The following is a 16,918-nucleotide window of genomic DNA, read 5'->3' on the forward strand; positions in this document are numbered from 1 at the left end:
CCAAATCTCCTCAAACTCCTAAAGAACTATAGCTGCTGTCACACCTTCTTTGTAACTGCATCAATTTGTTGGGCTCAGGATTGATCCTCAGAGATATAGATAAACAGGAACTTGAAATTGCTCACCCTTTCCATTAATGATCCCTCGATGAGGACTGGTGTGTGTGTGTCCTCATCTTACCCTTTCTTAAATCCACAATCAATTCTTTGGTGTTAATGACACTGAGTGCAAGGTTGTTGCTATGATAGTACTCATTCAGCTGATCTATCTCACACCTGTACGCCTTCATCTCCATCTGAAATTCTGCCAACCATAGTTGTGTCATCTGCAAACTTATAGATAGCATTTGAGTTGTGCCTAGCCACACCGTCATCGCTGTAGAAAGAGTAGAGCAGTGGGCTAAGCACATATCCTTGAGGTGCTCCAGTGTTGATTATCAGTGAGGTGGAGATGTTATTTCCGATCCACATTGTCTGTGGTCTTCCGGTGAATAAGTCGAGGATCCAGTTGCAGAGGGAGGTATAAAGGTCCAGGTTTTGGAACATTTTGATCAGAACTGTAGGAATAATTGTATTAAATGATGAGCTGTAATCAATGAACAGCAGCCTGATGTAAGTATTAGTATTATCCAGGTGATCCAAGGTCATGTGAAGAGCCAATGAGATTTCATCTGCTGTAAATTTATTGTGGCGATATGCAAATTGCAGTGGGTGCAGGTCCTTTCTTAGGCAGGAGTTGATTCTAACCATAACCAACCTCTGAAAGCATTTCAAACCAAAGATGTGAATGCTACTGGATGATAATCGTTAATGCATCTCATCCTGCTTTTCTTGGGCACTGGTATGATTGTTGCCCTTCTGAAGCTGGTGGGAACTTCTGACTGCAGCAATGAGGGATTGAAAATGCCTTTGAATACACCTGCCAGTTAATTGGCACAGGTTTTCAAAGCCACACCAAATAAACCTTCGGAGTCTGTCGCCTTGAGAGGGTTCACACCCTTGAAAGACACTCTGACGTCTACCTCCAAGACAAAGATCAAAGGGTCACCAGATGCTGCAGGAATCCTCATAGCTGTAGCTTCAATCTCCTTTTCAAAGCATGCATAAAAAACTTTGATCTCATCTGGGAGTGAAGTATCACTGCCATTCATGATGTTAGGTTTCGCTTTGTGGGAAGCAATAGTTTGTAAATCCTGCCAGAGTTGACACGCATCTGATTCCACCTCGAACCTCAATTGGAATTGTTCCTTTGCTCTTGAGATAGCCCTCGATAAGTTGTACCTGACCTTCGTATATAGTCCTTGAATGCCACAGATCTAGCCCTCAGGAGACAATGAATCTCCTGGTTCAACTACAGCTTTTGATTCGGGTATGTACGGTATATTCTCGTGAGCGCATACATATCCACATAAGTTTTAATGAAGTTAGTGACAACTGTGGCATATTCATTCAGACTGGAAGATGGATCCCTGAATACTGAGCAGTCCACTGACTCAAAGCAGTCCTGTAAGCACTCTGTAAGTTGAGAAAACACACTCTCAGCTTTTACCCTATCTAATCCCCTAAGATGTTGCAATAAGATCACCTCTCATACTTCTCAATTCTAATAAGTAAAATCCCAAGCCATTTGACCTTTCCTTTTAGGACAATGCCTTCAGTATTCAGGATCATCCCAGTGAATCTTCCCTGAACCAGCTTCAATGAAGTAATATTGCTCCTTAAATATGAAGACCAAATTTGTTCAGAGTATTCTAGATGTGATCTCACCAGTTAGTGCTTTGGACAGTTGTAAAACTTTTCTATGTTTATATTCCAACCCCTTTGAAGTAAGAGCTAACATTATCCATTAGCATTCTTTACTACCTTCTACACTGTCTGCTGGCTTTCTGTGTTTACTAATTACCTTAATCGGGTACATCACAATCTGTATGCACACTCATACCAGAGTGCCTATTTGCCAATTTGGGACATATCCAAAATTTCTGGATGTTTTTCCATTACACAGCACTACTTAATTCTACTTCTGTATGTCCTACCGAATGTGGCCAGCACTTCTCTCACCTGAGGAATCACCTCAGATATGTAAGGATGACCCCTTGCTGTTTTCAGATCTGTTTCCAAGTGAAATCAGCAAACCATTAGTTCAAGGTTGGTGTAGGTAATGCCAACAGTAGTCTCAATAAGCTGATTAGAGAGGCTGGCTCTGTTATAGGAATCAAAATGGACACACTGGAGGCTGTGGTAGAATAAATAGTAATAGTTTTTCCAGTTGTATAAAGAGTAAAAGGGAAGTGAGAGTTAATATTGGACCACTGGAAAACAATGCTGGTGAGGAAGTAGTGGGGGATAAAGAAATGGCAGATGAACTTAATAAGTACTTTGCATTAGCGTCACTGTGGAAAACACGAGAAGTGTGCCAGCAGTCCATGAGTGTCAGGGAGCAGGAGTGACTGCCATTGGTATTACAATGGAAAAAGTGTGAGGCAAACTGAAAGGTCTTAAGGTGGATAAGTCACCTGAACCAGATGAACTACATCCCAGTGTTCTGAAAGAGGTTGCTGAAGAGATAGCAGATGCCTTGGTTATGCTCTTTCAAGAATCACTTGATTCTGGCATGGTTCCTGAGGACTGGAAAACTGCAAATGTCACTCCGCTCTTTAAGGTGGCTAAAGAAAGGATATTATAGACCAGTTAGCCTAACTTCAATGGTTGGGGAAGTGTTGGAGTCCATTATTAAGGCTGAGGGTTCAGGGTACTTGAAGACTAAAGATAAAATAAGTCAAAGTCAGCATGGCTTCTGTAAAGGGAAATCTTGTCTGATAAATCTTTTAGAGTTTTTTGAGGAAGTAACAAGCATGGTGGACAGAGGAGAGGCAGTGGATGTCACTTACTTGGATCTTCAGAAGGCATTTGATAAGGTGCCACACATAAGGTGGATAAGGTGGAGGCTGCTTAACAAGATAAAATCCTATGGTATTACAGGAATGATACTGGCATGGCTGACAGGCGTTTGGCAGCGAGTAGGAATAAAGTTTGGCCTTTTCTGGATGGCTGACGGTGACTAGTGGCGTACCTCAGGGGTCAGTATTGGGACCACTACTTTTCACATTGTCAATGATTTTGATAATGGAATTGATGGCTTTGTGGTGAAGTTTGCAGATGATAACAAGATAGGTGGAGGGCTAGGCAGTGCTGAGGAAGCAATGCGATTGCAGAAGGACTTAGACAAATTGGAAGAATGGGCAAAAAAGTGGCAGATAGAATACAGTGATGGGAAATGTATAATAATGCATTTTGGTAAAAGGAATAAAAGTACAAAAGTGTTTAAATGGGGAGAAAATTCAAACATCAGAGGTGCAAGGGGACTTATGAGCCCTCATGCAAGGCTCCCAGAAGATTAATTTACAGGTTGAGTCTGTGGCAAAGAAGGCAAATGCCATGTTAGCATTCATTTCAAGAGGAATAGAATATAAAAACAAGGAAATGTTGAGGTTTTATAAGACACTAGTCAGGCTGCACTTGGAATACTGTATGTTTTGTACATACAGTTTTGTACCCCATATCTCAGAGATATTGTCCTTGGAGAGAGTCCAGAGCAGGCTCATGAGGATGATTCTGGGAATAAAGGGTTAACATGAGGAGCGCTTGGCACCTTTGGGCCTGTACTCACGGGACATCAGAGTGCAGGAGGATCTCATTGAAACCTACTGAATGTTGAAAAGACTAGATAAGGTGAATGTGGAGAGGATGTTTCCTATGGTGGGAGCATCCAGAACTTGAGAGCACAACCTCAAAATTAAAGGGCCACACTTCAAAATAGAGGTAAGGATGATTTTTTTTTTTAGCCAGAAAGTAGTGCATCTGTGGAATTCTTTGCCACAGACAGCTGTGAAGGCTAAGACCATGACCATGGGTAAAAAAGCAAAAGTTGATAGTTTCCTGATTGGTTAGGGCACCAAAGGTTATGGCGAGTGGGATCCAGGATCAGCCATGATGGAATGGTGGAGCACACCTGATGGGCTGAATGGCCTAATTCTGCTCCTATGTCTTATGGTCTTATGATCTAAAGGACCCTATGGAAAATCCTGGCAATTCTGGACAAAGTTTCTCACCCTCTGCATGCCATCTTGGCTGAACAGAAAAGCACTTTCAGTAACAGACTGAGACAACTGTGCTGCTCCAAAGGGCGCTATATGAAGTTATTCTTACCCTTGGCCATTAGGCTCTACAATGAGTCAACCTATACTCAGGGAAGTGATGACCCCCTCCTCTTAGACTGCTTGAGGAAACTTATTTTTTGTTCTTTCTTACTTCTCTTCTAAAATATTTGTACACCTGTGCACTTGTAATGCTAGTGTGACTCAGTACTTTCCTTTGGGATCAATGAAGTATCTAACTATCTAATTAATAACACCCAATGTGCCAAATGTAAGGCAATTGACCCAGCCAGGAGCAATCATAACTTGTATTTATTACTACTATCAAGGAGTAATTAAAAGGAAGATATAAAATCTTCATCAAGGGGTGACTTGATACTTCCATTGGCAATGACTTCTATCACAGAGCCATATAGAGGTACAACCCAACAAAACCCACATCGACCATCAACCACACATTTACGCAAATCCTATATTAATCCCATTTTTATGTTCCCACATTCCCATCAACTCTTCACAGACCTTAAATCTTGAAATCTAAAAATATTAAATCTCTCGCTGCCTGTTCTGAAAGTTTTGTTTTAGCAATAACATCATGGACACATGGCAGTGCAGCTATTAAAGAGTGAAAGAGGAGATGAGATTAAAAATGAAAAGACAGTAATTTCAACTCTCGTTAAGATACAATCCACAAAAAATGTCAGGAATGAAATATGGCTGATTGATCGAGCAATACTTATTCTCTTGAGGAACAAATCAGTTGCTAGAACCCTTGAGTTAATGAAACAAAAACATCTCAATTCTAGACTTTCTACCTTGCCAGACAATTACAAGCATTTATGATTTCTGCAAACATGTTCTTCTAGATTTCGGTTTATACGTATATTAATTAAAGTTAACAAAGAGTTAAGTTCAAGACCAAATAGTTCTTAAATATCATGCCAAAGAAAACCGTTGCAGAGAGATTGACAACAAAAAAAAACTTGATTACCTTTGAATACAGATTATTTCCATTTGCATTCACTCAAAATTATTTTGACTATTTAAATTTTCTAGTCCATTCCCCATTTTCTTCTTTTAGTCATACCGAAAGGTGTACTTTACAAAAATTTTGGTTCCATAAGTACTAATGCACCCATTCTTCCCTTGGTATCTTACTTAAAAGAACATTATTAACATATGGCCTTATACAGTAAAGTTATTATAATGTCTTCAATTAACAGAACCTTATTCAACTGTAGGCAGTACATATCCAACAAAATCACTGAAAACCCTCTGGTGACAGTTGTATTGTGTATTCCTAGTCTCTCTTACAGATTTTGTGGCTTTTGTTTTCTATTCCTCAGAAGCATGAGCCAACCTTTATTCCTAACTGTTCTTGTTATGGTGTAAGTGAATCACTTTCTCGGAATCATAGCATTCCATGGGATAATTTAAACAGCACATCCAGTGATCCAGATTAGCCATCCAGTTCCTAAACTCAAATTTTTTGGTTAATCAACTTCAATATTACATGGCACAATCATTGAGCCATAGTGGCAGTTCAAGACAAGTCAGTATTAAAGTGCACAATAATCCTGCTGTAGAAATTATTACCCTACATTTGCAGAGATCCATTTGCTGATCATGTTAAATTTAAACTTTCGAGTTAAATCTGAGGATGCTAAGCAAGATAAGAACACAAGAGTATTACAGGAAAGATATTAGCTTCGATAGAAGATTGGCTGACTGACAGGAGGTGAGGAGTGGGAATAAAGGGGGCTGTTTCCAGCTGGCTGCTGGTAACAAGTGGTGTTCCACAGGGGTAAGTGTTGGGACCGCTTCTTTTCACGTTATATGTCAATGATTTAGATGACAGAATTGATGGCTTTGTGGCTAAGTATCTTGGTGATACATAGATAGATGGAGGGGCGGTAAGATTGAGGAAGCAGGGAGTCTGCAAAAAGACTTAGATAGATTAGGAGAATGAGCAAAGAAGTGGTAGATGGAATACATTATAGGGAAGCATATGGTCATGCACTTTGGTAGAATGCTCTTTATGGGGAGCAAATTCAGAAATCAAAGATGCAAAGAGATCTGGGAGTCCTAGTGCAGGATTACCTACAGGTTGAACTGATGGTAAGGAAGGCAAATGCAATGTTAGTATTCATTTTGAGAAGACTACATAAAAAAGCAAGGATGAATGCTGAGGCTTTATAAGGCATTGGTCAGACCACACTTGGAGTATTATAAATAGTTATGGGCCCCTTTTCTGAGAAAGGAGGTGCTAACATTGGAGAGAGTCCTAAGGAGGTTCACTAGAACAATTCCGGGAATGAAGGGGTTAATGTACGAGAAGCGTTTGATGGTTCTGGGCCTGTACTCTCCGGAGTTTAGAAGAATGAGGAGGGAATCTCATTGAAACTTATCGATATCGAAAGACCTAGATAGAATGGACATGGAGAGACAGCTGTGGAGGCCAGGTCACTGGGTGTATTTAAAGCGGAGGTTGATAGGTTCTTGATCAGTAAGGGTATTGATGGTTACAGGGAGAAGGCAGTAGAATGGAGTTAAGAGGAATAATACATTAGCCATGATGAAACAGTGGAGCAGACTTGATGGGTTAAATGGCCTAATTCTGCTCCAATATCTTATGGTCTAATTACCATTACTGCTGATATAATTTTTTTCCCCATCTGTGCTCTGAAATACCTCAATTTTCAACAACTCCATTAAGCTCCCCTTACTTCTCTCTATTCAAGGAGAACATTTATAGCTGCTGACACATCTACACATAACCAAAGTTTGTTAGGAGATCTCAATATCTCTTACTAATTCACATGCGCGTGCACACGCGCGCGCGCACACACACACACACAAACAGATGATAAATGTCCCAGCCTCATTATCTTTTCTGAGAAAACAATTTTATCCTTTGGATTCCCATTCATAGTAAACACATATATGATAAATTCAAGTTGGGAAACAACACTTTTCATTTGATTCACCCTCCTTCAAATAAAACTAGCCAATTAATATAAAGAATCTTTTTAGTATCAAGTGACAGTTCTTACCGATGGCTGATTCTGTCGCATACGTTTACGGGCAGCTACTGCTTTCAGATTACGACAAATATCTTTGAAAGTTGAAGGCTGCAACCTATGTTGGAGACGTGATGGTTCCTGCAGGGAAGGACATTGGTAATGTGGAAGCTGGTGCTGTGGCCGTGATGGTGGCAGTGGCTGCGGCAATGGCTGTAGATTTTCTTGCTGCCATAAAAATTTCTTCTGGTCGGGTTGTGGTTGCTGGGATTGTGGCAGTGGATGTGGGGATGACTGTTGTGTCTGTGATACTTGGTGAGGTGATTGTTGCTGCAGATGTGGCAACTGTTGTGGTGTCTGTTGCTGGACATGTGGCAACTGTTGTGGTGACTGTTGCTGCAGATGTGGCAACTGTTGTGGTGTCTGTTGCTGGACATATGGCAACTGTTGTGGTGTCTGCTGCTGGAGATGTGGCAGTTGTTGTGGTGTCTGTTGCTGGACATGGGGTAACTGTTGTGGTGACTGTTGCTGCAGATGTGGCAAGTGCTGTGGCAACTGTTGCTGGAGATGTGGCAATTGTTGCGATGAAGGTTGATGGAGATGTGGCAACTGATGTGGTGACTGCTGCTGGAGGTGTGATAACTGCTGTGGTGACTGCTGCTGGAGATGAGACAATTGATTTGGATCTAATGGATGGTGCTCCACCATTAAATGTTGTTGGCATTGGCTGTTATTTTCTGGAGCGTCACTGAGTTGCTCTTTGAGGTTTTTCTGCTGGTAATGATGCTTTGATCGCTCTGGGTAAAACTGCTGTTCTAGAATTTCATCACACTGTTCAACCTTGAGTTCTTGCTCTGAACACTTTTGTTGTGTCTGTTTAGGTACTGGACCGTGCTCAATCACTGCTATTTTTTCTTCTGGATGTTGATTTTCATACTGTTGTGGAGGGTGTAGCAGCACTGGTGGATGCTGAAGGTAGTGGTGTTGAACCTTATCCTTCACAGGTTGCTGTTGTTGTTCAGGCTGCACAGGCATCAGGGTGCTTCCTTCTTCAACTTCTGATTGCACGAGATGGAATCTGTAGTACTGGACAAGATTTTCCAGAAAGGCAAATGTAGCCATAGATGGAACTTAAAAAATAAAACATAGGTTAACTGCATCAAATTCAATGAATATTTGCTTAAAAATTGCTGTCAAACTATGAGAAGATTTTTTAAAATATACTTCTAACATTTATAAAGATTACTTATTATTTATTACATAGAGTATTTATGTAGTAAACTCCACAGGAAAGACAGTATCTTTTGTTGGAACACATAGGCTGTATTTGAGAAAAACTGTTTTTTAAAAGAAATGAACACATAAACCTATTAGACATTTTTAAATGAGCGAATCATCTACCCTCCCCAAAACAATATGGCAAAACATCCTTATTCAATGTTCATATCAAAGTCATCTTTCTTGTGCACAATTCTTTCTAACCATATTAAATAGCCCAGTGCAATATTATGTTTCTACTTTGAATCTACTGACAGTACTAAGTTCTTCTATCTGACTTTTTAAATTTGCAAATAAACAGAAATAATCAACACATCAAATAGATCAACAGAATAGAGTACAACAAGTGGCCTTGTGTATCTATTATTTATTGTGAGCCATCTAAATGGACTCTAACCAATTAACTATTATAAATTCAAGTATCTTATTCCCAACCCCAAGTATTATTTGCATATTTCTCAAACACACTACCATTCGTTCAGGCTCTAACAAGAAATAGCATGTGGTGGTCAAAAGAAAGTGTTAAAAACTGTAGCAGAATAAAAGTCACCACAGAAAAAATTAAACTTTACTGATGTTTAAAATCTTAACACCACTCAATACACCGTTAAAACTAAATTATTTTAGAGCTTTAATAGAAATAAAATCACTCACATTCACTCTCTAACTATAATCCATAAATAACATTCTTGTAATCTGCATTCTAGTGTAAAGACAAAGCATTCATTACCCATTCTACTAAAACTCACTATACCCAAATATACAGTATACAGGATCAGAAGCGAATAAAGAGAAATCAGCATAAGAGCTGGAAGGGCTTTCTCACAAATAATCATGTTAGTTTCCTGGAGGATTGCAATCTAATCAGCTTGTTACCTTTACAACAATTATTCAGATTCCCTCAATTTTGTAAGTCCTGAAAGTATTACAATTTGCCTGTTACTACACAGATCAAATTTTTTTTAATTATTTAAAAACTAAGAGAGCATATGAGGTCATTCTTACCCTTAGCTGTTAGGCTCTACAATGAGTCAACCTATAGCTGGGGGAGTGATGACCCCCTCCTGTTAGACTGTTTGAGGCAACTTATTTTTTATTCTTTCTTACTTCTTTCCTAATATTTGTATATCTGTGCACTCGTAATGCTACCTGTAATTTCCTTTGGGATCAATAAAGTATCTATCTATCTATCATTCTGCAATGTTCAAACATATAAATTAAAATGCTCTGCTTTCAGAAAATGTACTTATCCTTGAATCAACTTTACCTTAGACTTTACCAACATGAGATAGCTACATTATTTGTTCACATATAATGAAATCTGTTCAAGATTCCCATTCCATTATTTATCAGATTTTGAGAAAATATGATTATAATTGAAAACCCTCTTCTCATTTGGCAGAATAATTTCTAGGAGTCTCATGTGATATTTTAGACTCTTAGTCAATTAGAACGTGTTTAATGCACACGGTATGGTGCACAGAGAGATGTAGGGGAGAAGTTGGCGACAAAAATCAATCTGGGGCTAGTATGGAAACCGCAAGTTCCACTAAAATGCTGTGAATTTGCTGGACTATTTTGTATGTGTTCTTCATTAGCTTAGTGCAACTTGATACAATACACATGAAAAAGTTCTGAGTGCTTCAGTCTGAATTTTGGAGTTTCTCCATTTTCCATGTTTCAGGAGCCTATTTCAAACAAGCATCATTGTCAACCAATGGTCACCCATATTAATTTTGTTTCAACTATAATTCTGAACAGCACATTTCAAAACAAATATCAATATATTATAACAATTTTAAAGGAAAGACATGCCATCTGTAAGAATTTACCTACACTCCTCTCATCCTCATCTCCCCCACAGCCCTTCCACATGATCTATCCCAGAGAATCTTCTCATTTACGGCAATCAAAGAAAAGGCTGAACTGTTACTGGTAAACTGCTGAAGATATACCGTATGTAACAACTGGCTAATGAATGCACAGCAGGAAATACTTTCATCTTCACATTGCCAAAATCAAATTATTTCAATAGCAGTGAACTTCAAGAATAAAATACAATCAAAATCAGAGATTTCCTATTATGTCATTCCAAGTTAAACGAAAATTTCATCCCCACATAGAAACATCTGCTGGGTTTACTACTGGGGAAGGAGAAATTCCAAGAAAATTCATCCCTTACAATATGCACTACTGTGAAGAGTATGATAAGTTGTGCTGAAAGTAAAGACAATTTGATCTATCAAATCAATTTCTTCCAGACTATAATTAATTCGTTTCAATTTGTTCCTACTTCCAATCATTATATTCAATTATTGATACTTCAGAGATTGAGTAGTAGGACCACACAAGGATAAAGTGGGAAACATTTGCTTGCGCGAAGAGGACGCAAGTGAGGTCCTTAATGAGTACTTTACATCAGTTTTTACCGAGGAAAGGGAGTTCAGCGCCAAGCAAATTAATATGCATGGCATTTTGACGTAAAGGAGGAGGTAGTGTTGGGTCTCTTAAAGAACATTAAATCCCCAGGGCTTGATGGGATATACCCATGTTATTGAGAAAGGAAAGAGATTGACCAATATCTTTGTGTCCTCTCCAGCCAGAGGTCCCAGAGTACTGGCGAGTAGCTAATGTTGTTCCATTATTCAAGAAGGGAACCAGGGATAATCCTGGGTAAGTATAGATCAGTGAGGCTCACTTCAGTGGTGGGGAAGTTGCTGGAGAGAATTCTTAGGAATAGTATTTATGAGCATTTGGAAAACCATAGCCTAATAAGGGTAAGTCAGTATTGGTTCGTGTGGGGCACATCAGAATCAGGTTTAATATCACTGGCATATATCATGAAATTTGTGGCCCTTGCAGCAGCAGTTCAATGTAATACATAATAGTAGAAAAAATGTGAATTACAGTAAATATATATATAAAAAATAAATCAAATATGTAGTGCAAAAATAGAAATTAATAAGTGATGAAGTCGTGTTCATGGGTTCAGTGTCCCTTCAGAAATCAAATGGCAGAGGGGAAGAAGCTGTTCCTGAATTGTTGTCATCTTACTAACTTGAGTTTTTTGACGAGGTGATGGGGGTGACTGTGAAGGAAGAACAGTGGATGTCGTTTACATGGATTTTAGTAAGGCATTTGACAAATTCCCTCTTGGGAGGCTCATCCCAGAAGATTAGGGTGCTGAATTAGTTGTTTGGATTCAGAACTGGCTTGCCCATAGATAATAGAGGGTAGTGGTCGAACGGACTTATTCTAGATGGAGGTCTGTGATTAGCAGTGTTCCGGAGAGATCTGTACTGGGACCTCTACTTTTTGTGAGCTATATAAATGACCTGGATGAAAATGTAAATGGGTGGGTTAGTAAGTCCGTAGATGATATGAAGATTTGTGGTGTTGTGGGTACGTAAAAGAGTGGTGAAGAATACAGTGGATTATAGATCAGTTCTAGATACGGGCAGAGAAATGGCCACAGTGGCGTAACAGTTAGTATGATGTTATTACAGCTCAGGGCACTGGAGTTTGGAATTCAATTCCAGCACCTTCAGTAAAAAGCTTATACGTTCTTCCCATGAGAATACAGATTTTCTCTGGGTGTTCCAGTTTCTTCCCACAGATCAAATGTGCACTGGTCAACTGGTCGTTATAAATTGTCCTGTGATTAGGCTAGATTTAAATAGGTGGGTCATAAAAAATAACATAAGATGTGAAATGTTGCTTCTTGATAGAGCAAATGTAAAGTCAGTACACTGTTAAAGGGCAAGACCCTTAAGGTTGTTGATGAGCAGGGGATCTTGGAATCCCTGTTCATAGCTCCCTGAAAGTGGCTACACAGGTTGATAGGGTGGTTAAGAAGGTATACAGCATGCTTGCCATTTTTAGTCCAGGCACTGAGTTCAAAAGTTGCAGCTATATAAAACTCTAGTTAGACTGCAAATGGAGAATGGCATACAGTTCTGGTTATCCCATTATCAAAAGGAAGTTGAGGCTTTGGAGCGTGCAGAAGCGGTTTGCCAGGATGCTGCCTGGATTAGAGGGTATGTGCTATAATGAGAGGTTGGGCAAACTGGGGTTGTTTTCTCTAGAGTAGAAGAGGCTGAGGGGTGATCTGATAGAAGTTTATAAGATTATGAGAGGTATAGACAGGCAGATAGTATCTTTTATACTTTATTACTTTATTTTCTGTAGTTATAATGTCTAATACCAGAGGGCATGCATTTAAGGTGAGGAGGGGTAATTTCAAATGAAATATAAAGTATAAATGTGTCTTTTTTACACAGAGAGTGGTGGGTACCTGGAATATGTTGCCTGGGGTGGTGGTATACATTACAGACTTTTAAGAGACATTTAGATAGGCACATTAATACAAAGAAAAATGGAACAATGGACATTGTGTAGCAGAGGTCATTAGTTTTGTTGGCCATTTGATTGGTTTGGCATAACACTGTGTGCTGAACTGTTCTATGATTGTTTTCTTTAGCATAAATAGTTATTATCCCTTCTGCAAAGGCACTATTATACCTGCAATATTTTCTCAACCATGACCTAAATTCATCTGTATCACAGAGAAAAACAAACCTTCTGTAACTGCCCATATCAGCCAATCTCATTTACAAACAACTTCTGAAAACACCTCTGTAAATCCCTGACAGTATTTATAAATTCAAGCTGTAAACTGCCTTGTCTTTGACCTCCTATTTATTAAGAAATATGGAGGGTTTCTTGCTGATTTTATGGCCAAGAATTTCTTGGCAGCTTTCTGACTGAGTGTCAATAAAATTGTCTGCTAATATCTTGCTTGAGTCTTTCGAATCAAATATTATGGTAACATGTTTTTAAAAAGTACAGAGAGGTATGGAATTTAATCAATTATGTGGGGATTCTAAGTTTAGTTAAGGTGGAAACAGACAAGAGTCAAAGTGAAGATGACAATAATGACATAAAAGAAGTAACTGTAAACCATAAAAGGACTTCTTTAAATACACCATGTTAGAATTATTGACTACTCAGGAAGAACTTGAGATTGGCATGAAACCATTACTTCTCTAATGATAGAACAGACAAGAGGAGACAAGCACAACCAAAGAAAAACAAGATTTTCCTTACAGCACAAGATCATCCTGCACAGTTTTGAATTAATTTGGAAGTGTTATCCTATAATTTTGCAGGACTGCTTTTTGAATTGGACATAAAAGCGGCCTTGCTATTTCTGTAACCCAACGACATAAGTTGCTGAGTGGTAGAATCTTCAGGGATGCAACCACAGTAATTTGTCTATCCATAAAAACTCACAGTGATCGTGATTCAGATCATGAATATTTAAATAATACTGCTGGAATTTGATTTATTTTCTGTAAATTTATAGATTATTGTTAAATAGTTGGCATTATTGCCCATGGAAAAGATAATGAAGATTCAGAACAAGACTGTTCCAAAAAAAAAAGTGGAACTCCCAAATCTAGGGAACTATGAAGGTGAGCAAGTACAGAACATAGTGTTTAATAGTGGAGCTGTAAACCAGACTTGGATAAATGACCTGGGGGTACAAGTTCAAATCTCACCACAAGAATTGGAGAATTTAATTTCAGTAAATTAAGTAATCTGAAATCAAAAAGTTAGTATGGGTTGTGGTATTAGCTATGAAATCACGAGATTTCTAAGTAATCTCAAGAGTATGGCATTTTAGCTTATCCTCACAGAAACAAATTGTATTGTGAACTCATCAGACAGGAAAATGCACGTATAAACCCATGAATATATATGGCTATATATATATATATATATTCATAAATGAATATATCAAGGCTTTGACATTTGGCAGCTTTGATTCTTGAAGGGGAACCACCATTATTGACAGGCCTTTGGCTGTGATTGCTCCATTTTCTTCTCCAACTCTCACAACTAGAATAGAATGTATATATCCTCACTACCAGCCTTCACGTCCAAAGGATCGTTCTCCTCAATTTCCACCACGACTAGTTGCATCTACTTGTCTCCTTCCTATTCAGACCCCAAAACATTCTTTCCAATATGAAGAGCAATTCACCTGCAATTCTTTTGAGTCAGCATACTGCATTTGCTGCTCACAACATGTTGTCATCATTCTTTTGATTTAATTATCGTTTAACGAGATTAAAACAGTTCCGTGGGTCACTGTAATGCTTTTTGTGAAAATTGCACACAGATTCAGATCTTTAAAGGTAAAATTCACAGAACAGGGAAGTCTGATTGTCTTTGTAATGCCATGCTGAAACTGACAGCGAGGTTCTCTGACATCTCTTTTGATTTATCAGAGGTTCTTGCAAATTCCAACACTGTCCTCAGGTGCAAAATTTGCAGATGGCTCTTAAAGGTACATAATACAAATAACACTGTTACAGCTACTGTGGTCTAAGTTTTGGAACTGTTCATCAGCACTGTAGAAGCATCTTCATCAGACTGACAGCTGTAGTTCAAAAAGGTAGATCTTCACTGCCTTCTCAGGGGCAATTGGGAATGGCAATAAATGCTGGCCTCACCAAAGGGTCACAGAATCTGAAAATTGAATCAAAATATTCCTGGTAATGAATGGATAGATATTATGAAGAATTGAAGGACGGGGAATGGTGTGGTCAGTGATGGAAGGCATAAAGCAATGGTGTTCTCTGGAAGTTGGAGAGACTTGAGCAAGCTGAAGAAGAACAGTAGCCATATTCTTCATCCAAGAGCATAACATACACGAACCAAAGCTGCAGTTTGGTGCTGCTGACAGATGGTAGCCAGCAAGGGGACAACTGCAAGCTATGGAAACTTGTAACTTATGGATGCCTGTGTCGGCAACTGCATTTGCCTGCCCTGCCTTCTTCTACGGGTTGAATGAGAACAAGGAGTTTTGAATGCTGAAATTTTACATAATGCAGATTCAGGGGAAACAGTTGTTCTGAGGGTAAATAAAGTTACTTTTCAAACTAAGGAAGTCGTAAATCTCATTTGTTTAGATGGTCGTCGAAGTTTGCACCAGTGGTATCAATTGAGGTGCTTTAGACCTCAGAGCAAAAGAAAATCATTCGGGAAGTCAGGAATCAAATTTCTCCTTGAAATGTGGGCACTATTGTTCTACTCCAAGTTATGAGAGTTTTTCAAGTGCACAGCACTAGTTCATTTGGAGTTGTAACAACATGTTTTATACTGAAGAGGCCAAATGCAGAATGAGTGACCACTTTGCAAAGCACCTCCGATCAGTATTCAACCATGACTCCAACCTTCTTGTCACCACTCACTTCAATGCTCCATCTCATTCTGATTTCTCTGTCTTTAGCCTCCTGAATTGTTTCAATAAAGTCCAATCTAAGTTCACAAAGAGTACTTACCTTATAACCAGTCATTCAACAGGCTTCCACATTCAAAACTGAGCTAACAATTTTGAAGATGTGTTGTTCTGTATTTTCTCTTCATATTTATGGCATTCATTTGAAATTCCTTTTGTAATTTCAGATCACTGTTCTGCTCTTTCATTTCTTCAGTACTTTGCTATCTAGCACTAACACTCTTGTCATTCCACTCAGTCTGAGACCTTGTTTGTTCTGTCCTTCATTTCTCTGCATCTCAAAAATAGTTTTTCATCTATTTCCAGATATGATTAAAGCTGCAGAGAAGATGAATCTCATGGTTGTTTACTGCATACATACTTTGATAATAAATGTACTTCGAATCCTTTAAAGCTGTCATGAAAATATTAACTCCTTTCTCTCCAGTTATTATAGCTAATTTTTTGTGTATTTGTATGTCCCTTTATTTCTATTGGCATAAGAGTAAAATAATGGATAAAAATGTTAACAAAAGTTCCAAAAGAAAATATTTTTATTCTAATGGTGTGCTTGAAACTTGTTACCTGAATGGAATGTAGAGGAACAGACTTTCACCACATTTCAAAAATATTTGGATATGTACTCAAAATGCCACTACCTGAGAGTCTACAAATTAAACTGGAAAGTCAAGTGTCCCATTTAGGTGGTTTTGCTCATTTGGATCATTTCAGGTACAAATGGCTCAATGACTTTCAGATGTACTGTGGGTTTCCGTGACTGGCAATGCATTTCAAATATTCTTGACACTGTATGATGTTATTATTAAGTACTGGAACATTAGTAAATCAATACTATTTGAAGTTGTAAGCTTAGCAGGTCTTTGGAATGGTGAATACTGAAGTCCATTTCAGTACTAAAGTATTATACTGAGCTGCCATTCCTGCTAGTGGTTTGAAATACACAAAGGAAAGAAAAGCTGCTTGGCTAACTATTAAATGAAGAAACTACACTTGCATATCAAATCTGCCATTTGCTATAACTAAGCACAACACCTAGAATACATAGAATTTAAAGAGTCTACCTTTTTTCAATCTTATAATCATATACTCAAAAGACAAAAATGCAGGGCCTGAAATAAAAGCCAAATTGCTTGAAAAACACAACAGGTCAAGCAGCAT

At 38.5% G+C, this 16,918-nt stretch overlaps 1 protein-coding gene across 3 annotated transcripts in view; it reads right to left on the reverse strand.

The window, feature by feature from the left end:
- prdm11 (PR domain containing 11) overlaps nucleotides 1–16,918 on the reverse strand; it is a 115,780-nt gene that overhangs the window by 24,265 nt on the left and 74,597 nt on the right. The window contains exon 8 of one of the 3 annotated variants that reach the window (XM_072272206.1): nucleotides 7,210–8,306. The exons of the other annotated variants lie outside the window; for them this stretch is intronic. Coding sequence (XP_072128307.1) covers nucleotides 7,210–8,306 — 1,097 coding nt within the window. The remainder of the gene's footprint in view (nucleotides 1–7,209; nucleotides 8,307–16,918) is intronic. 3 annotated transcript variants of the gene reach the window in all.

The sequence above is a fragment of the Mobula birostris genome, chromosome 11 (genome assembly GCF_030028105.1).
Source record: "Mobula birostris isolate sMobBir1 chromosome 11, sMobBir1.hap1, whole genome shotgun sequence".
NCBI classification, from domain to species: Eukaryota; Metazoa; Chordata; class Chondrichthyes; order Myliobatiformes; family Myliobatidae; genus Mobula; species Mobula birostris.